The sequence below is a fragment of the Typha latifolia genome, chromosome 3 (genome assembly GCF_019914945.1).
Source record: "Typha latifolia isolate L0001 chromosome 3, TyphaL0001v2, whole genome shotgun sequence".
In the NCBI taxonomy this organism is placed as follows: Eukaryota; Viridiplantae; Streptophyta; class Magnoliopsida; order Poales; family Typhaceae; genus Typha; species Typha latifolia.
In genome coordinates this window covers 11,911,019-11,933,854 of record NC_133088.1, presented here as the reverse complement: position 1 = coordinate 11,933,854, position 22,836 = coordinate 11,911,019, and the positions used below count along the sequence as shown (strand labels likewise).

Sequence of the window (22,836 nt, the reverse complement as noted above, 5' to 3'; positions counted from 1 at the left end):
TTCTCTTCCCGTTTCTCGTTCTCTCCTCGCTGACATAACAGCTGCTTAGCATGAGACACTCTAAACTGCGCCTTCTTCTCCACTCCTCTTCCTCCTCCTCCTCTGCCCTCTCTTCCTCTTATTCCTTCCTCACCCCCTTCCGCCGTCTAATCGTGCCCTGCCTCAACTTCTCCGACGCCGACGCCTCGTCCTCCGACGATTCCTCCGCCGACTTCTCCCCGCTCCCTTTCCCACGTCGAACCAGCTACCGCTCTGGCGAGGTAAGCGTCGAGACTAGCGCTGGGAGAAGGTACTCTTTCTCGAGAGAATGGCTCTCGAAGCTGGCTTTGATGGAGAAGATTGCGACCTTGCTCGCGAACAAAGGTTGGGATTTGGGCTTCCTGAGCTCGTTGAACGTCGAATTGGATGAGTGCAACGTGACCCAGATGCTGAATTCATTATACGACGCTAGCAGTGATGGGGCGCTCGCCTTCTTCTTCTTCAGGTGGGTGCGGAGGCATAACGGTTCGGATCATGGTTTGCGATCTGTTTGCACGATGGTTCACATCTCGGTATCGGGGAACATGAATCACATAGCCATGGGGTGTCTTCGCGAAATTGCTAGAAATGTCAGTGGTGGAGAACAATGGATTGATTTGGTTTTTGATGTTCTAAGAGAAACCAGCAGGACTAGAGAAGTTTTGCGAACTGTATATAGTATGTTCCTTAGCTGTTGTATATATGAGAACTCGATTGATGTTGGTATGGAGTTCATAAAACGCATGAAGCGATTTAATTTCTTCCCTAGTGTCGGAGTTTATAGTGAACTTATCCGGAGTTTGCTAGAAAGCAAGAATTTGGGTTTCGTGGAAGAGCTGTTTGAGGAAATGCCTAACTGTGGTATCGGCTCAAATAAGTTGGTTATGAGTTTGTTTCTTCGTGAGTTGTGTGCTAAGGGCGCTTTGGAATATGCTTGTAAACTCATAGCAGATATGCAAAGTTATGGTGGTGAAGCTGATGTTGTAGTGTACACCATCGTGATTAATGCATTATGTAACCAGGGTTTCCTAAGAGAGGCGACTTCCTTGTTATATAAAATGATGGATATTGACATCTCGCCTGACACTGTGTTGCTATCATCACTTGTTGACGGGTATTGTAAGGCTGGAATGTTGGTAGAGGCTGTTGGTCTTATGAACTCCTTAAGTTGCATTCCAGATGCTTATGTGTATAATAGCTTCATATTAACACTGTGTAGAAATGGAGATATGCAAGAGGTGAGCAATTTACTCAATGAGATGTTTATACTTGGTATACAACCTGATTCTGTTAACTACACTACTATTATTGATGGTTATTGTAAAGTTTGTCAAATAGATCAGGCACTGAAGATTTTGGCCATGATGCTGAAGAGAGGGGTTAATCCAACAATTTTGACATACACAGTGCTAATTGACGGTTATGTCAAGATTGATGATCTTCAAGGGGCTGAATATATATTTTATTCCATACAAAAACAGGGAATACAACCTGATGTTGTGGCATATAATATGTTAATGAATGGGTATACTAAGAAAGGCCATATGCATAAAGCATATGAGGTGAAAGATATGATGTTGAAGGATGGCATATCCCCAGATGTTGCGACGTACAACATCCTCATGCACGGACTAATCAAAAGAGGTTTTGCAGCAGAATCTAGAGATATTTTTAATGAGCTCGTAAGAAGGGGGCTTTCTCCTGACAAGATTTCATTTACCAATGTTATCGACAGTTACTCTCAAGATGGAAACTTAGAAGAAGCATTTCTTATCTGGTGTAGCATGGGCAGAGAGGGAATACAACCTGACATTGTTACATGCAGTGCACTCCTTAATGGTTATTGCAAAAGGCACCACATGCAAGAAGCAAATGTTTTGTTTCAAAGGATGTTGGATGCAGGGTTGGTGCCTGATTTGATATTGTACAATACTCTACTTTGTGGATTTTGTAAAGAAGGCGATTTGAATGAAGCTTACAGATTGCTAACCATGATGAAAGAGCATTGCATCACTCCAAACAATGTAACATGTATGGCTTTAGTTTGTGGTCTGGAGAAAATTGGAGTTCAGAATGCTGTAGAAAGTGCCATTATAAAATTGCAAGAAGTTTTTGCCTTCAAACATATGGTTGGTTGTGAATTCATATCATAGAAAATTCTTTTCCCTGACTTTCATAAGTGAGTATGTAACTTTGCTACTTTTTATGAGATTTTGATTTCTACAGTGGTTTGACTGAGACAAAGCTTTATATAGGGACATGTTATGAAATTTGAAGCCAGTGAGATTGACATCAGATATCTTTACAAACAAGGTACCAAAGATTGATTTTTCTCCTAGAATTTGTTCTTGTTAAAACCAAATTCTTCTTTTTGTTTATCTCATCAAGTGGACTTTTGTGAAATATAGAAGCCAATTGAGATGTCTTGGATATTTTATTTGTTTCTTGTTTCATCATGTTTTTTTATCTTGCAAGCTTGCAATGCTTTATGTTCTTATATATGATGCATGAGTGTCACAAACCAAATTCGGAATCATGATTGGCCATGTATCCCAATAGAATTTGAGATACACAAAGCCTTAAACATTTAGTTCCCATAACCAAACAAATAAATAACTAATTTAATATCAATAACTCTAAGTTAATTAATAAAACTTTAAAGGAAAATAAAGAAATCAAAAGTTAGATATTTAATGTATTCCAAAGTTATAAAACAACCTAATGTGACTAAAGGAAACTAAGGTCCTACATGGACGTAAACAAGTTTCGGTGCACCACATTCATGCCACATTGATTAACATTTCAAATGTTAAGACCACTTTTTATCTAAGCTAGGACTATTTCCTAATTACGTTAGAGTCACCTAAATAGATCTCCATAATGATCAAGAATAGTTCTATTCCTGAGATTTTAAAGTAGATTTAAGTCACCACAGAGAGATTTTCGGTCTAGTTTGAACAAATATTCTTAAAGACATACCTACTCATAATTTAGATTTCACTAGATGCATGAAGAACAAATTTCATGAGTATAACATTGCACAATAATATGGCATGAAGAATAATATAGCACGAAAATACCATTACATAGAAAATATGGTAATTTATGACAAAGTAGTATATACATATATAAAATAAGATCTGGAGCATAACTAAATGAATCCAATCACTTGTATTCTAAGCAAAATAACTCAAGTCAATAATTTAAGTGCAAGGAAGAATCACCTTTATCAAAAATTATGTTTTTCTTAACAAAAATAAAATTTTCAGAATTTAAAACTAAATTTTATTCTCTTATTTGAGCCGACTTGAAGCTCAATTACTCGGGCTGGGCTGCGGTTTAACTTGCAGCCCACTAAACATAACAAATGGTTTGGTTCTTGGGCCCAACCCAAGCCAAATCGGATTGGTAGGGCTTGGCATAAGGTTTCCGAGTCAATCGTAGTCTCCAAATTCTAACGAAAAATCACTAACTCATTACTTCATAAGAAAGAAAGTAACAAGGGTAACTATCCGAGTGGGGTAAGTTATTTAATAGAGTTTATCAAATAGTATTATAATTTGGAATACCAAACTAACATTTAAGTTTAGCAAAGTAGTATAGCTCTATAGACTAATATGATTAGTGCAAATGTTAAATAAAATGATCATTAATAAACTAAAGTGAATGATTAAAAGGAGGTACAAATAATCATCTCATCTAACATAAGTAATGATGATACTATGATAGTAAATAATTGTTTGATGTGTATATTTTATCAATAATAATTATAGCAATCATGTAACTTAATGGCAACTCATAATAACTAGTTTTATAATTTATATTAATTAATTAATAATAATTTGGATCAGTAATATTAACATAATTAGTGTAAAAGAACTAATTTATACTATAAATGTATGAATATGACAGAAGTAATACACCAAGGGAACATAACCTTTAATCAAACCAGCCATAGCTAGTCCTACTCTTCAACTAGAAGCGAATAGGGCTAAGCGGAGCGAAAAGGATTTTCCATGAGATGGGAAATGAAAACTGTTAGCTTTCCTAAATCAATAAAATTGTTAGAATAAATTAATTTTAGCTTTGAAATACTGACTTCAAAAATCCTTTAAAAGTCCATGTTAATGGCTGCAGTAATGGGTCTGCAAGCCATTCTTTTTGGCCTACTAAAGCAAAATGAGAGGTGTGCCCAAAGGCCCAGTCTTAAGTAAAGAAGAAAATAATAGTGGCTTAACTTGTATAGAGGTGAGAGAGACATTATTCAGTTTGCTTATCTTGCATCTTGTAGTGCTCTTTTATTTTTCTTAGAGTTCTGGGCCAATTCCGTCTACAACTACAGAACTGTTGAACACGAAGCGGAAATTCAACTGCAGAGTCCATCTATCCTCTCTTTCTTATGCTTCACCCATTACTAGTCTAAAACAACCTGCTTACCTTTGGTTTAGTGATGCAAATTCTACCTGATACTCTTTATTTATTTGTCTCTAGGTACTTGAATGTAGTTCAAGGTAATTGCTATCAGAAGAGTGATAATCATGACTATACTTCATGATACTTGCTGGAATGTTATCAGTCTGGTCATTCATGGTATGTTCAATGTCTGTCATAATATTGTATAGCTCATACTTGAGATACTTCTGGTCAGTATAATATGCTACGCTGCTTCTTTTGAAAGGTAAAGTGTATATTGTGGCATGTTATTCATTAAAAAAATGTAGGAACACACTAAGGCTTTGTTTGGTTTGGGGCTAAGCCTTGAATTTGATTGGTTAGTCTTAATTTCTTAGAGGGTGAATTTGATTAGATATAAAAAAGATAAACAGATGTTTGGCTACTAAATCAGTTTAGGGTTTCTGAACCAGTTCAGAGAGAGGGTGGGGGGTCCCTGAACTCAAAGAAAACAAGGCCTAATGTTCAAAATATTAGAATCGGGATCGGAATCAGTCATTTGAAAAAATGATACATATGACCGTATTGGTCGTGTCAGCCATTTCAACTGCCAATATCGGATTTCAATATCAAACTTTTTTTAATTATGTTAAAATTCTAAAATATTTTTAAAATATAGAACAAATTTAAAATTTTAGAAACTAATAACACATAAATAGATAAATATAAATAGCTTTCATATAAAATTAAAAAATTAAAAAAGTGCTACTCTCCCTATCTCTTTCACCCACTCTCTCTCTCTCTCTCTGTCTCTCTCTCTCTCACACACACACAAATAAAATAATTTTCTTTCCCATCTTTTCTTTCTTTCTTTCTTTCAGTCGCTCCCTCTCTCTATTCTCTTTCTAGCCTTTCCCCTCCTCTCTTTCTTCCTCCCTTTCTCTTAGAACAATTCCTCTCTCTTCTATGTTACTCTTGCAAAAAGATCGTTGCAGTAACAGAGTTAGAGAGAGAGGGAGGAAAAGAACGGAAGAAAGAGAGGAAGAAAAAGAGAGGAGAGGAAGAAAGATATCGAAGGAGAGGCTAGAGAGAGAGAGAGAGAGAGAGAGAGTAGAGGAGTGACATAAAAAGAGAGAAGAAAGAAAAAAAAACAAAAAACAAAAAACAAAAAACAAAAAACAAAAAACAAAAAACAAAAAACAAAAAGAAAAAAAATACTTGAGCTCGTCGGAGGTTGTGGTAGCAGGATCTTCGTTGGAGGAGCTCGCCGGACGGTGGCCTCGTTGGAGGAGCTTGCCGAACATCGATCAAGGCCGGATTTGCATCAAGTGGCTTGGAAGCAAAAGAGAGAAGTTTTCTCTCATGCTACGTCTCAGGTCAGGGAATCGCCTATGGCTTATCTTGATTTGTCTTGGGATAGGCTGATACTGCGATACATCTCAAAACACAAGCATAAATTTATTACTGATATTATATAACTATTCCTTAGGTAAAGTATACTGCTATATCTTAATCATATGCTTCCAAATATTATACAATGGAAAACTTGCTTCATATTTTTGATTATCAATATCTCTGCAATTTCCATGATATAACCACTTATAGAAGCTTTAATATGGAAGGTTTGCTTCGCTAAATTTGTTTCATGTTGGTCATTTCTTGCTTATTTGTTAATTAAGCATTTTGCTAAAAGTTCTTTAGTAAGTTGATCACCTAATTTTTTGTGATAATTTAAAATGCCATATTTGGGAAGCCTATGGATCTCTTTATACTTTGGACTACTCCCATTATCCTAATAATTTATCTTTTTTTAACCATTAGCAAATATATTGATACATTTAGTTAGGATTTTTTCTTACTGCATTAGTTGTTTATTTTTATTAAAATAAAATTCTTGTAGGTCGCGTTTGAACGTAGGAAGGGTCGCGTTCGAACGCCCTTGCGAACACTTGCATTAGGTTCTCAAATACAGAGAACACGTAATGCGCATTCAAATGCGGTCGGGCCTGTTCGAACGCCTGCATCATGTTCGCACATACAGAGAACGTCTTTTGTGTGTTCGAACGTGATTGGACGCGTTCGAACGCGATCAGCAGGAATCCTCTAGAATTAGGGTTACTTATTGTTTTAGGACTTATTGGCTAGCCTCTATATATATGTGGATGGTAGTCAAATTCATTATGCTATTGGATTATTGATTTCTTGCCTCCTATCTTCTCTCTAGACTCTCTCCCTCCTCCCTCTTCACCATCTTTCCACCTCTACCGTTGGCAATGTTTCTTCTAACTTCTAATCTCCCTCGACTGTCGAGCCACCTTCTTCTGTGGGATCTCGACCACTTCGTTCCCTTCGTCTACTTCCCTTAATCACATTCACTATCCACTTTCATCTCCATACCTATCCATAACCCTAACATCCACTCCACCCGTCACCACCACCATCACCCACATTATTCTGTGTTTACGTCCCACTTGCAGTTCGAATCTGCGAAGGGCGTAAATATGAAAGTTGTAGATCAGGAAGTTACGAATATAATCCACTTGGTTTCATAATTTTCTGACTACAGGGAAATATCTTACGAATAATTTCCCACGGTTACGCGGAATACTTTCTGCTATAAATTCAGATCTTAAGGGAATTTTCCCTAGTCGACCTTTTGATACAAGAACTCATCAATTTGGTATTAGAACTTATCATATATTCGCACAATTTATTTGTATCAAGGAATGATATTTAATCAGTGCCCTAGTTTTAAGATCAGCGAGTTTGAACAGATGTTTTATCAAGTGATAAAGAAATAGCATAATATTTGTTTGCACATAGAAATTGTTTAAGATGCATGGATATTTGTTACGAACCAGATCTGGACTGATTCGGATGTCAGAAAATTATAAAAATTTAGGTGGAGGTAGCCTCGTGAGTTAGAGTTCTAATGGCTCTTGTTTAACCTAAATCAGAGGTTGGGATAAAAAATTAAAAATAAAATAGTGGAGATAGATCAGAGAGGGCAGAAACGTAAATATTCGACGTTGCGACGGTCGTTGGAGGGTGGCAGACGGCCAAGGGTTGTGGTGGATGGCCGTATTGTAGGGTAGCTTGTCACGACCCAAAATAGGAGTTATGACCGGCCATGCATCTCAATATGCTTGAGATGCACAAAGCCTTAATAATACTCTCTACGTATACAATGACAAGATAATTAAATAAAATGAAAATGTGCTATATTAAAATTTTATTTCTAAATGCAATTAAAATAAAAACAATGTTAACGTTTTTGAGTTTCTAAACTAAAAAAAATAAAAACTTCTAATCTAAAGTACAAAATCTAAAAGAGCGGAAAGGTAAATAGGTGAATCCTAAGTGGAGGTGGAATCTGGGTACATCACGCTCAGTCGCCCCGCTGACTATTACCTGAAATAAATAAACAAATACAAAAAAAATAGAACTCGTGAGCCAACAACTATAGCTCAGTGAGTGGAATCCACTCGAACCAAATAAATTTTAAAACATAATAATGCTGAATAAATTAAACTAAAAGCAACAATATCCATCATAATATGCAATAGGCATGCTCTCTACATAATAACAATTATAACCATAGAGAAATGTCACAACTTGTAACCTTGCACGTTTTCAACATATTAACATCTTTTTGATATTTATACTGTCATATGTCTCAATGGGTCTAAACCCTGTGGATCCACATCAACTAGAAGTCACCTCGAGATGACGCTCGGGACTTTTCTTCATAGCTGATCCGGTTAGGGTCATCAGAGGGTATCACCCTATGATCAACACACTCTGTCTTTTCCCCTAACCGTTGAGAGAAGTTAGAGTCACCTAGAAAATTTTCTCATACTTCCTAGGACTGTTCCCTAACCCCGCCAGAGTCACCTAAGAAAGTCACCGCAGTGATCTAATTTAGGACTTTCCGCTGGACTTCCAGATAGACTTGAGTCACCACGGAAAATTGCACACGATTTATACCGGGACTGTTCTCTAGGTCGTATCAATACTAGTCTCATTTTTGTTTTCACAAATTTCAATATTTGCACGAAGTATGGTGATGTACTGAATATAATAACTAAATGCACACAGAAAATAAAACAATTAAATTTTCGCACGTACTGATGAAATAAATAGATTTGCACACAGAAAATTTACATATTCTGACAAAAATACGAAATATAATGAAATAAACATGTGAATGAACTCACTCACCTGAGTCTAGGCAAGACAACCAAAATCTCAAATCTCTAGCCCACGTACTAAAAATCACCACCTTAAATAATAAATAACAATAACATTTTTAATTAAAACAATTATTAGAAATGTTTATACAATTTAACCTAAGAATAATTAATTTGGGCTAAAATAAGCCCAAATCAATTGGGCTGGGCTGCAGTTGGCCCGCAGCCCACCCAATTAATTCTTAAATGGATTGGGCCAAGGCCCAATCCAAATAGATAATGGAACCGGGTCGGGTTCCTTGGATTCGGATCCAACCCGACCCGAATCCATCACTAAAAGGGAGAAGATCAGACTCGGGCAACCCGAGTCTGTCTTCCCCAAACCGAAGAGAGAGAGAGAAAAAGAGAGGAAAAGAGAGAGAAAGAAGAAGAGAAAGAGGAAGACGCCGGCGATCGCCACGGCGAAGGTTCGCCAGCCGCACCCCTGGCTTCTCAACACTCATACGGTGCCGCCGTCCTCGCGAGGTGGAGGAGAACCCGCGAACGGTGGTCGATCCCATGACCGACGGCGACCGGAGCCACGAGGGCTCCAACGGTGACTACCCACAGTACGAGGCCAACGGCAAGGCGCTTCTAGAGGTAGCGGCTGCGACTCGAAGCCGCCGGCCGGCCAGATTTGCCGACGAGGCCGAAAACCCCCAAATTAGGTATTTTCACTAAACCCTATTATTCTTAAATTAACTTTGAGGGGTTAGAGAGGGCTTACGGGGGAGTCACGTGGTGGTCTCCGCTGGCTCCGACGATGCTCCGGCAGGCCGATTCCACGGCGTGACTCTGTCGGTGAAGGAGGAAGAAAAGAGAGAGGAGAGGGCTGAGATTATTAAGCATTAAGCACAGAGAGAGAGAGATTAGGATTTAATTTATAGATTAGATGAGGATCAAATCTAATCCGATTCGGATTAGATGAAATCCCTTCTTTCCCGCTGCGCACCGGAGAGGGAGAGGGGAGGGGCTGCACGTGCACCCTCCTCTCTCAACCCAAATTTTTTTTTTTTTTCTGGTCCTAACATAGCTGCTGGAGATAGGAGGTGGCTAGGGTTTGGAAGGTTGGAATGTTTTTACGGCTATGATTTATTCCTAGAAAGATAAAATGATCTAACGACTAGATACAAGATAAGGACGAAAATAATAACTGGCTAAACTCAGATTTCTTCCAATGATAATTATCAACACATGTCCACTCATATTTATAGCAGTAAAATCACTAGCGGATTGGATCCACATGCTGATTATCCAATTTATTTAAAATTTAAAAACAATAAGATAATGCTAAGTAACTAACTTAACTCAGCTTAACCTATGTGGTCGGATCGTAACAATATTTTGGACCTTTTGGCTTGTCCTCCTATGACATGGCATATTTTAGTTCTTCTAATCTTGGTATTCCTTTTGCTGCTTATGGTTTATAAGGATATCTAGATTTGTTGTATCAAAACGTCCTCTTTTGAAACATGCTTATATGACTGACATCAAACTAGATGGCGCTTGTTTTTATATTTCACGGTGTCATGCTAAAATGTAATGCAGATTTTTAGTTGACCTAAAACATTAGGTAAATAGTTGTAAGTGCAATTTTTGTAATGGCAAATTCATGATAAAATCACTTGTATTAAAGTTGTACAAATTAGATTCAAGTGTATAATCAAATCACATAGTTTATTAAAGATCAGATCATGGAAAAAAAATAAGATGGAACAAGTAGAATTCATATTCAACAATACAATTTTCAGAAAGAATGGCTAGAACGACACACTTAGCTCTGTTCATTTCAAAATTATCTTTTTCTCCTATTCTAGATTAGAGTACACTATGAGAACCGGAAAAAAAAAATTTAGAGAGGAGGGTGCACGTGCGCTGTACGTGCAACCCCCTCCCCTCTCCCTCTCTGGCATGCGACGATGCGCAACGGAGATCTCGCTGAATCCGAATCAAATTAGATTTGAATTTTTAATCTATAAATTAAACCATAGTTCTCTCTCTCCTTAACCCTCCAACCTTCTTTTCTTTTTTCTTCTCTTCCTTCATTTTCTTCTTTCTCACCCTCGGAGTTACGCCGTGGAATCAACCTGCCGGAGTGCTGCCGGAGTCACCCAAGACCAACACGTGACTCCTTGGTAAGCCCTCTCCCACCCCTCAATTTTAATTTCAGTTTAATAGGTTAAAATAGAAATACCTAATTCGTGAGATTTTGGCTTCGTCGGCGAGTCACATTGGCTGGCGGCTTCGGGTCGCTACCTCTCCACCACTAGAAGCCTCTTGTCGTTGGCCTCGTGCCGTGGGTGCTCGCCTTTGGAGCCCTCATGGCTCTAGTCGCCATTGGCTATTGAGTCGATCGTCTATTGTGGGTTCTCCTCCACCTCGTGAGTATGGCGACGTCGCGAGAGAGTCGAGGGGCATGACGTGTAGTCGTTGAACCGTCGCCGGCGGGCACTCTCTCTCTCTATCTTCTCTTCCTCGTGTCGGTCGCGGGAGGGGAAGGATTTGGTTGGGATCGGGTTTAACTCGAGCCAACCCTTTTTCTTATGATTGCGGGTTCTAGTTCGGGTTTGGATTTCGGATCCAAAGACCCAACCCGAACCACTTAAATGGAGGGTGGGCTGCGGGTTAGCCCGTAGCCCAGTCCATTGCTTTTGTCTGAGCCTTGGCTGTCACGACCCGAGATCAGAATCATGACTGGCTATGCACCTCAATACACGAAGCCTTACTAATACTTCCTAAGTGTACAATGGCAAGAATAAATAAACGAAGAAGATCTGCTTTATTAAATTTAAATTAATTACAATGAACATAAAATAATATTATTGTTTGAGTCTCTAAACGAAATAAAGCATAAAATCTAAAAGAGCGGAAAGGTAAATAGGTAGGTCCTAAGTGGAGGTGGGTCTGGGTGCGTCTCGCTCAGTCGCAACACTGATTATTACCTGAGATAATAAAATAAAAAAAAGAGAAAAAGAAATATATGAGCCAACATCTATAGCTCAGTGAGTGGAATCCACTCGAAAACCAAATAAATTCTAAAATTTTATAATGTTAAATAAAACTTAAGATCAACGTTCGGGACTTTTTCTCATAGCTGATCCGATTAGGGTCATCAGATGGTGTCACTATGTGATCAACACACTATCTTTTTTACTAATCGTTGAGAGAGGTTAGAGTCACCTAGGAAATTTCTTATTCATCATAGGATTGTTTCCTAACCCCGCCAGAGTCACATAAGAAAGTCACCGCAGTGATTTGATATAAGACTTTTTCCTGGACTTCCAAATAGACTTGAGTCACCACAGAAAACCGTAAGCGATCTATACCGGGACTGTTCTCTAAGTCGTACTAATACTAGTTTCATTTTTCTTTTCACTAAAATTTAATATTTGCACATATGGCGATGCACTGAGTGTAATGATTAAATGCACACAGAAAATGTAACAATTAAATTTGCATGTAAGGATGAAATAAATAATTTGCACAAGTAAATTACATGATCTGACAAAAGTACGAAGTATAATAAAAATAAATATGTGAGTAAACCCACTCACCTGAGTCTAAGGGAAATTTCTATATTAGATCACTGCGGTGATTTTTTTAGGTGACTCTGGCGGGTTTAGGGAACAGTCCTAGGATGAATGAGAAATTTCCTAGGTGACTCTAACCTCTCTTAACGGTTAGTGAAAAAGACAGAGTATGTTGATCACATAGTGACACCATCTGATGACCCTAATCGGATCAGCTATGAGAAAAAGTTTCGAGCGTCATCTTGAGGTGACTTTTAATTGATGTGGATTCACAGGGTATAGACCCATTGAGACAAATGACAGTATAAATATTAAAAAGATATTAATATGTTGAAACTGTGCAAGGTTACAAGTTCTGACTCTCTATTGTTATCATTGTAATTATTTAAGAGCATGCTTATTGCAAATTGTTATGTATATCGTTGATCTTAGGCTTTATTTAACATTATAAAATTTTAGAATTTACTTGGTTTTCGAGTGGATTCCACTCATTGAGCTATAGTTGTTGGCTCATGGATTTTTTTTCTCTTTTATTTTATTTTATTTTATTATCTTAAGTAATACTCAGCATAGCGACTAAGCGAGACGCACTTGGAACCTACCTATTTATCTTTCCGCTCTTTTAGATTTTATGTTTTAGATTAATTGTTAATTTTATTTCGTTTAGAGACTCAAACAATAATATTGTTTTATGTTTATTGCAATTAGTTTAAATTTAATAAAACAGATCTTCTTCGTTTATTTATTCTTGCCATTGTACACTTAGGAAATATTAGTAAGGCTTCGTGTATCTCAAGCATATTGAGGTGCATGGCCGGTCATGATTCCGATTTCAGGTCGTGACATTACACTATTCTAATTTAGAAAGTAAACATCAGATTATCCTTATGTTAGATTAGAAACGCTATTCATCCAAATTAAATTTATACCACACATAAACCCAAATATAATTTACCTTTATTTGACTAAAATTATTTTAAAAATTAGTCATCTCTCCTACCACCCATGTATCTCATTCCATAAATCAAAACTTCCCACTCAATTTTTCTACCTATCTCGTAAATGGATTTATATAGAGTGATAATATATAGTTATTGCATATAGAGTTAATCCATCCCTTCCATCAACAAACACTGCTCGATGAACAATAACTGATGAAAAGTATTCGGTGAACAATACTTGATGAATACTACCTGTGAAGAATATTAGGTGAATAGTAATCGATGAGCAGTATAATACTCGGTGAACAAAAGTCGATGAAAAAAAATGTGAATATTAATTAATGAATAATGCCCGATGAACAATACCATTACATACATAGAGAATGATAATGTGTAAGCATTGCATACATAGAAAATATTAATAGGTAACCATTTCATACATAGGGAATAATTAATATAGCCGTTGCATAGCCTAATCAAGTAATTAGGATTCCTTGGCACAAAATAATTTCTTTGATACTATAGTTACATGTGTTCTCTCTCTCTCTCTCTCTGTTTTTTGGTAGCAATACACCCCAAGAAATGCTCAATGATTGATGTGACAAAGGTATGAGACATGCTGACCTTAGCTCGACATAGTATGTATTGTTGACACGTGCTATGCTGAGGTAGTATGCCGTTGGCATATTGAATAATCTTGACATATCGAAAATAATAATCTTTAAACATTTCTAAGGCCTTAAATAAATTTTAAGGGCTAATGTAAAGTCTTTCAATTCTAGATATTACTATAACATATGTGTCATGACCCAAAATTGGAATCATGACCGGTCATGCACCTCAATATGCTTGAGATACATGAAAGCCTTACTAATACTTCCCAAGTGTACAATGACAAAAATAAATAAATGAAGAGAATTTGTATTAGGCTTTGATACCACTTGTTAAGCTCTGATACCAATTGATAGACTCTGATACCATTTGATAGGCTCTGATACCAAATTGATAAGATCTGGAACTAAAGATAAGCTACGCAACTATTCCTTCAAGATCTGAATATATTACAGGAATCAGTTTGCACAACCGTGGGAAAATATTCGTCAGATATTCTCTTGTAGTCAGAAAATTACAAAACCAATTGGGTTAGATCCGTCACTTCCTGATCTACAACTTTCGTATTTATGCCCTTCGTAGATTCGAATTATAGCAGCGACGAAAACAAGGAATAACGTGGGTGAGGTGGTGGTGACGGATGGAGTGGATGTTAGGGTTATGGATGGATATGGAGGTGAATGTGGATGGTGGATGTGATTAAGGGAAGTAGACGAAGGGAACGAAGTGGTCGAGATCCCAAAGAAGAAGGGTGGCTCGACAGTCGAGGGGGATTAGAAGTTAGGACAAACCTTGCCAACTGTAGATGTGGAAGGATGGTGAAGAAGGAGGAGGGAGAAGTCTAAAAAGAAGATAGGAAGCAAGAAATCAATAATCTAATTTCATAATGAAGTTGGTTGCCATCCACATATTTATAGAGGCTAGCCAATAAGTCCAAAAATAATATGAAACCCTAATTCTAGAGGATTCCCGTCGATCGCGTTTGAATGCGCCCTATCGCATTCGAACGCACCAAAAGACGTTCTCTGTATGTGCGAACGTGATGCAGGCATTCAAACTCGTCCGACCGCGTTCGAACGCACAATATGCATTCTCTGTATTTGCGAACTTGATGCAAGCGTTTGCAAAGGCGTTCAAACGCGACCCCACTTGCGTTCGAACGCAACTTATAGGAATTTTATTTTAATGAAAATAAACAACTAATGCAGGAAGAAAAGATCTTAACTAAATCTATCGGCTCACCACGCTTCCCCCACCTTGCCCTCAACGTGAAAAGTCGGGGAAACGCTCCAAGATATCAGTCTCCAACTCTCATGTCGCCTCATCAGATGGCTTGCCAAGCCACTCAACTAGAATCTCCATCTCCAATCTAGTACCATATCATCGTCGGCGTCTAGCAAGTTCTCGAACTGGCTCTACGATCTCTATCTCTTCCAATGGCTCCGGTAGAACCGATCCAACAATCTTATGATCTCCAATGCGCTTTCTCAACAATGAAATATGAAAGACAAGATGCACTCTCGACCCCTCCGGCAGCTCCAAATGATATGCAATCGGACCAATACGCTCCAACACATGAAACAGACCAAAGTAGTGATGTGCTAACTTTTGGTTTCGCATCGGACGTAAGGTCACCTGTCGATACGGTTGCACCCTCACAAACACCCAACTGCCGATGTCAAACTCCTGCTCCTTATGGCTACGATCATAAACTTGTTTTATGCGGTTTTGAGCAAGTTTAAGATGAGCACGCAACCTCCTCAATGTGGCGTCTCTATCCATCAAGGCTTAAGTCCACCTCTGTCCGATCTGCAGATGCCACTGGATCATAAGCGTGTAACGTCGGAGCCGTGCGTCCATATATCACCTCAAATGGAGTCATGTCAATGCTTCTATGGTAGGCGGTGTTGTAAGACCATTCCGCCCATAATAAGAATTCCAACCATCTTCTCAACATCTCTCCAACAAAGCACCTTAAGTACTGTTCAATGCCTCGATTGACCACCTCAGTTTGGCCGTCCGTTTGTGGATAGTAGGCTGAACTGAAGTTCAGTCGAGTCCCCTGCAATTTGAAAAACTCCGTCCAAAAGTCACTCATAAATACATGATCACGATCTGAGACAATCGTGCATGGCATGCCATGTAACCGAGCAACATCTCTAACAAAAATTTCAGCCACCGACTTGATTGAAAACGAATGTGACAATGTTGAAAAATGCGCATACTTGTTCAATCTGTCAACCACCACAAAGATAACGGAATAATCATGTACCATAACAATATGCAATAGGCATGCTATTTAAATAATATGCAGTATGCATAGGGCATGCTATTTAAATAATAACAATGATAATAATAGAGAGAGTCACAACTTGTAACATTGCACGGTTTTCACATATTAACATCTCTTCAATAATTATACTGTCATATGTCTCAATGAGTCTAAACCCTGTAGATCCATATCAACTAGAAGTCACCTCAAGATGACGCTTGAGACTTTTCTTCATAGCTGATCCGGTTAGGGTCATCAGATGGTATCACTATGTGATCAATACATTCCGTCTTTTCTACTAACTGTTGAGAGAAATTAGAATCACCTAGGAATTTCTCATTTATCCTAGGACTGTTCCCTAATCCCGCCAGAGTCACCTAAGAAAGTCACCGCAGTGATTTGATTTAGGACTTTCTCCTGGACTTTCAGATAGACTTGAATTACCACGGAAAATCACAAACAATTTATACTGGGACTGTTCTCTAAGTCGTACCAATACTAGTCTCGTTTTTTTTTCACTAATTTCAATATTTGCACAAAGTATGGTGATGCACTGAGTATAATGATTAAATACACACAGAAAATGTAACAATTAAATTTTTGCACGTACGAATGAAATAAATAAATTTGCACAGAAAATTTACATGGTCTGACAAAGGTATGAAATATAATAAAATAAATATGTGAGTGAACCTACTCACCTAAGTCTAGGCAAGACAACCAAAATCTCAAATCTCTAGCTCACGTACTAAAAATCACCACTTTAAATAATAAATAATAATAAAAAATTTAATTTGAATAATATCAATATTTTTTAAAAATTTAAAAACTAAAAAGAACTAAAATAGATTTAATTTACCCATTGGATTGGGCTGGGCTACTTCTAGCCCGGCCCAATCCAAAAGAATAGACCAATTGGGCTGGGCCAAGGCCTAGCCGAGAAAATGGATTGGGCTACGGGCCAACCCGCAGCTCATCCAAATTAATCGATTCGGGTCGGGTCTGTGGATCCGAAATCCAAACCCGACCCGAACCCGAACTTAAACGAAAAAAAGGGGTGGCTCGGGTTAAACCCGAGCCCAACTAACCCTTCTCTCTTTTCTCGCGACCGACGCGGGAAAAGGAGAATCAAGGGAGAGGGTGACCGCCGGCGACCCCCGCCGGCGGCAGTTCACGACCACCTTCAACCTCTCGGCTCTCTCTCTCTCTCTCTCTCTCTCTCTCTCTACATCGTCGTCCTCACGAGGTGGAGAACTCACCACCGACGGCCGATACCAAGGCCGACATCGTTTGGAGCCACGAGGGCTCCCTAGAAGACATCACCGACACCGGGCTTGGAGCACGAAGCTTTCGGTGACGATGCGGTTGCGACCCGAAGCCGCCGGCCGGCCTGATTCGCCGGTGAAGCCGAAATCTCAAATTAGGTATTTTCGATTTACCCTATTAAACTTCAGTTAAAATTTATGGGTGGGAGAGGGCTTACCAACGAGTTGTAAGGTGGTATTTGATTGCTCCGGCGGTGCTCCGACGATTCGATTCCACAGCGACGACTTCGCTGGTGAGAACAAAAAAGAAAACGAAGTAGAGGAAGAAGAAGAGAGAGGAGGGGGGGGCTGAGATGGTTAAGCAGAGAGAGAGAGGGGGGATTAGGGTTTTTAATTTATAGTTTAGAAGAGGATCAAATCTAATCTGATTCGGATTAGATGAAATCTTTTTTTTTTTTCTAATTCTAATAGGTAAGCCCTCTCCCACCCATAAATTTTAATTAAAGTTTAATAGGGGAAATCGAAAATACCAAATTTGGGATTTCGGCTTCACCGGCGACTCACGCCGGCCGGCGGCTTCGGGTCGCTATTGCCTGTGTGCCAAGGCCTCACGTCGTTGACCTCGTGTCGCAGGCGCACTCCTCTGAAGTCTTCATGGCTCGAGGTGTTGAGGAGACGACTCCATGGCCGCCGGCGAAGCTGAAAACCCACAAATTTAGGTATTTTCGTTTTACCTTATTAAACTGAAATTAATTTTGAGGGGTGGGAGAGGGCTTACCAAGGAGTCACGTGGTGGTCTCCGTTGGCTCCGGTGGCGCTCCGGCAGGCCGATTCCACGGCGTGACTCCGTCGGTGAGGAAGAAGAAGGCGAAAGAGGGGAGGAAGAAGAGAGAGAAGGGGGTTGAGGTGGTTAAGCAGAGAGAGAGGATTAGGGTTTTTAATTTATAGATTAAAGAAAAATCCTGATATAATCCGATTCGGATTAGGCGCGATTTCGCCCTACGCCTCGTCTCGTGCCGGAGAGGAAGAGGGGAGGGGCTGCACGTGCAGAGCACGTGCACCCTCCTCTGGTTCTTATAGATGCATTGAGTATGAGGATTAAATATACACAAAATGTAATAAATAGATTTGTACATAAGAATGAAATAAATAAATATGCACACAACAAAATTACACGGTCTGACAAAGGTACGAAGTAAAATATGAATAAATATGTGAGTGAATCCACTCATTTGAGTCTAAGTAAGATAATTGAAATCTCTAGTCTCTAGTCCACATACTGAAAATCACCACCTTTAAACAATACAGAAATAACTATAATTTAATTTTATCCCTAATAAAGTTTTTGAATTTTTAAAACCAAATAAATGACTACAATGGGTTGAATAAACCTCATTGGATTGGACTGGGCTAGCCCGCAGTCCACCCTTCCACTTTATGCTAGTTGAGCTAGGCTAGGGCTCAACCCAAAGCCAACAAGGAACTGGGCTGTAGGTCGGCTGCAGCCCCATGACTTAATGTTAGAGGGTCGAGTCGGGTCGGATTAGGTCCACAACCCAGATCGGAACCCGAGAGAAGAAAATGGTTGGCTCGGGTTGAACTCGAGCCCAACATTTTTCTTCCCCAATAGATCGGTGAGGGAAAAAGAAGAGATAAGGAGGAAATGGAAAAGAGAGAGAGCATCGCTGGTGGCCTGCCGACCTCATCGAAGCTTTCCTAGCAACCTCGACGACTTGTATTAGAGGAGAGAAGATCGATTATGCCGACCAGCAGTGGACGACTTCCCACCTATGGCCGACCACGACCTGAGCCACGAGGGCCTCCCTGGAAGGTATCATCAACACCATGCTTAAAGCACGAAGCTTCCGGTGATGGAGCGGTAGCGACCCGAAGCTGCCGGCCAACGAGGTTCACCGATGAGGCCACAACATCGAAATTAGGTATTTCTAATTTACTCAATTAAATTGAAATTAAACTTGGGGGATGAGAGAGGACTCACTGAGGAGGAGCGCGATGGTCTCTATTTACTTTGGCGATGCTTCGACGGTCCGAACCCACGTCGTGATTCCGACGGCAAGAAAGAAGAAAACGAACGAGAAGAAGAAGAAGAAGAGGGAAAGGTTGGGTAAAGAAGGGAGAGAGAGAGAGAGAGAGAGAGAGAGAGAGAGAGAGAGAGAGAATTAGGGTTTAATTTATAGGGTAAAAATTCAAATCTAAATTAGATTTGGATTCGACAATATCTTTGCGACTGCCTCATCGCGTGCTGGAGAGGGAGAGAGGAGAGGGTTGCATGTGCAGCGCACGTGCACCCTCTTCTCTCTCTTTTTTTTTTCTCATTTCTTACAATATGCAATTAGATTCTAATCTCATTATTCTAAGTTGGTGCAATAACTTCAGGGAAATCAAAATTTTATTTTGTTTTTCAAATTTGAAGTATAATTTATATAGATTAAGCACCACAATATAAAGATGTATCAAAATGGATGAAAGAGACTCCAAATTAGCTTTATTTAAAGCAAGATATGCTCAATTCCTAATGACATACAACGTGGGTGGTTAGGAGAGAGTCTCGAGATACTTCCCAATATCATTGCTAATAATTCACTGGTACGATACGTATCGACTTGTGCCTATCATGCTGATGGGCATGACAATCCATGGAAATGCCTATTTGTTTTTGATTCTCTCAAGCAGAAAATTTTGATATACACTTTTCACTTAGATGATGTCATCCAATTACACTTAGATGATGTCATCCAATTACACGGTTGTTCATGAATTTTTTGATGTTTTGACCAGGTATATGTGCAAATTCTGGATTCTAAAGTATTACGTATGAATTCTAAATCTTGTATCCATAGGTACACATTTGTATAACTTTTCAATTGTTAAATATGTGATGCATACTTTCTGGATGGTATCTCTATCCAGGAGTTTGCCTTCTCATGTCATTAGGTGTTAGAAATGTATCACTATCCATAGACAAACATTTTTTTGATGCCTTGAGTAGGAGAAAAGAAATTTGTGGAACTCCTGGTGGGAGGAAATCCACTATACATTCACTCTTTATACCTTCCTGATTCCAGCGCACCTTCTATGTTTGACTTGACTTATGCTTTCTATTGTCTGTTTTTTTTTTTCCTTTCTAGTTTGATGTCGAAACATTTTGGTAACGTGATGGCTTTTCTTAATACTAAAATCATTAACTTTGCTTTTTTCATTTAACCAATAAAATAGTTTATATTAATGACAGTTTTAATCATAATCTTTGATACCAAGGTGACCTTCCAGACCTGAAGAATTTGAAAGAGGATGAGGCTAGGATTTTAGTGAGACCTTTATATTGGATGGAACCAGTAGCTCTACATCTTTTCATCCACTGTGGAGCTTCTTCATCATCCTTGCATAAGAATACAGGTTAGAAACTTAACCATGTAGACTCTTTTGCTTTGTGTTACACTAGGGCTCTTCCTTTCCTTTTTTAGTCTATAAAGCTCAGTATTTTAATATGTGCTGGAACATTATTAATACCACTGCTCAACTTGTTCTTATCAATACCTCTGATCATCTTAAGGAAGATACCAGTTCTTTTATCCCTGATATATCTGAGGCAGCTTCATCCCTTAATTTGCTGGTGGATGTAAAATTGGTGTGAAATTGTCTTTAAGTTGGTTGTAACTTCTCATGGCTATTTCTCTTTTCTTTTTTGTTATTGCAATGAATTGTTCTTTGTGCAAATTTGGGATTCTGGACAGAGAGAAGATGCAACCTATGACGCCTCTGTAAGCTTAAATACCATGACTGCCTGAAAAATGATTTTGGAGCTCTACTTGATAGGTGAGGGATTGCGATTTGGCAGAAAACATGAATGCTAATTGATTTTGCTAAAAATGTTTTCCTAAAGGATCTCCCTTTTATGAAAGCTAGAGCTATCATCACAGAAACATTTTCCCAACAATAACAACCTATTAGGATGCATATAATAAGAGAATAGAAAGTCAGGAGAAAAATAATTTTCTTTTGATTGGATTGAATTTTTAGGAGTAAAAGAGTGAGAAAGGAAAATAAAGAAATAGGCTTTAACGATCAATTTTTTTAAGGGAGAGAAAAGAAAACATACTCTTTTTGTATTTTAACATTCCAAATATGGCAACATTTTATTATACCATTTACTTAATCTTTCAAAATTCTATTAACAAATTTAAAGAAGAATAATTAAATATTAGATATTATGGTTTGTGCCAGATATAATAACTTATGAATATTTTAACTTGTTTATGTTACTTTTATTTATTTTAGAGAGTAATCCTATGGATATTATAACTTGTGCTAGTTTACATATAAGATAAAGGATATAATGATAAACATGTTTTTTGTTCCTTTTCTTTTCTTAAACCGAACGAAGTAAATTTATTTTTCTCTTCTGATCTCGTGATTGTATCCAAATAAGATGAGATAAAGTTATTTTGTCTTCTTTTCTTTCTTTATTTCTCTCTGATTCTCTCCATCCAAATAGAGTGTAAGAGAAAGCCTTTGGGCAGATTAAAATCCTTTTACGACCAGCTGTCGAATCATATGTGAACCCTTTATGAGATGATGCTGAAATTCTGAAACAAGGTTCTAAGGACCTATTTGAAAAGAAAGAAAATGATATCCAAACAAGGTAAAAGTTTAGGTAAGACATAATCTTGCATGAAGTTTATAAGGACCAATTAGCTGATCAGGCTATCTATTTGGTAGTTGCAGTTTTGACTAATGCAAGTGAAGAGCAATCCTCCAGGGTTTCTGAGGCACAAATGAAACAAAGATAATAGAATCCCATCGCGAGATTCCAGAGAAATAAAGCTACTAGTTCTGATTGGCTCAACTTGAATGTTCAGGTTTGTTAGATTATATTCATATCGAGTATTATTATCTCAAAGTTTGTAATGTTTTGCTCATTTTTCTGCTATCTTGCTATATTCTTGTATTCTTTTCTGACATATACATAAGCAATTTTCATCTGTATCTTCAGAAGTTCGATGCATATAAAGTATTTTCTGCAAGCAGTTTCCACACCTGCATCTGGTAATTAATCCCAAGAGAATGGTTTGCAACCAGATTTGATTGCTTTTGTGATTTTGGGAGGTGTAGAAGCGTATTGGTAACACTACTTGGTTATCCATGTAAGCCCTGCAGCCATCGATCAGATGTTATGCTCAAGGTTTCTATTTATTATAATTTAACACTGCTTGGAAATTTACTTAAGCTTCAAGGAAAAGTTTTCTCCATGCATGTGTACAGAGTTTATTAATATCTGAGATTTGCTGCAATCTAAAGTTCATGGATGACTACGAAACTCATAATCTATCATGCATGTGTACAGAGTTTTCTCCATGCATGTGTACAGAGTTAGATCTGCAGTTTCTTCTTTTTTTTTTTGTTTGTCAATGAACAAAGCAAATTTACTGTCACCTGAGGAATTTAGATCTTATTACAATAGTAAGAATGTAAAGTGTTTATTTGTTTGGCTCTTAAAAGAAATTCCATCTAAATTGGCATGAACTCTTTGCTTCCCTTTGGTTTTTGATGCTCAAA

General features: G+C 38.3%; 1 protein-coding gene across 9 annotated transcripts; it reads left to right on the top strand.

Moving 5' to 3' along the window:
* LOC140785292 (uncharacterized) lies at positions 1–22,582 on the top strand. Of its 9 annotated transcripts, XM_073133114.1 has the most exons (7): positions 1–2,197; positions 2,274–2,331; positions 4,510–4,608; positions 20,539–20,676; positions 21,801–21,922; positions 22,000–22,139; positions 22,274–22,582. In XM_073133114.1, exon 1 carries the CDS (start codon positions 51–53, stop codon positions 2,169–2,171), a length of 2,121 nt encoding a protein of 706 aa, XP_072989215.1. In that variant the 5' UTR covers positions 1–50; the 3' UTR covers positions 2,172–2,197; positions 2,274–2,331; positions 4,510–4,608; positions 20,539–20,676; positions 21,801–21,922; positions 22,000–22,139; positions 22,274–22,582. The 9 variants fall into 9 exon arrangements, with proteins under 9 accessions (XP_072989215.1, XP_072989222.1, XP_072989220.1 ...); XM_073133121.1 differs by having other exon boundaries at positions 1–2,147; positions 2,245–2,331; positions 21,801–22,139; XM_073133119.1 differs by lacking the exon at positions 21,801–21,922 and having other exon boundaries at positions 20,551–20,676; positions 22,006–22,139.
* Positions 22,583–22,836: the final 254 nt, after the last annotated feature.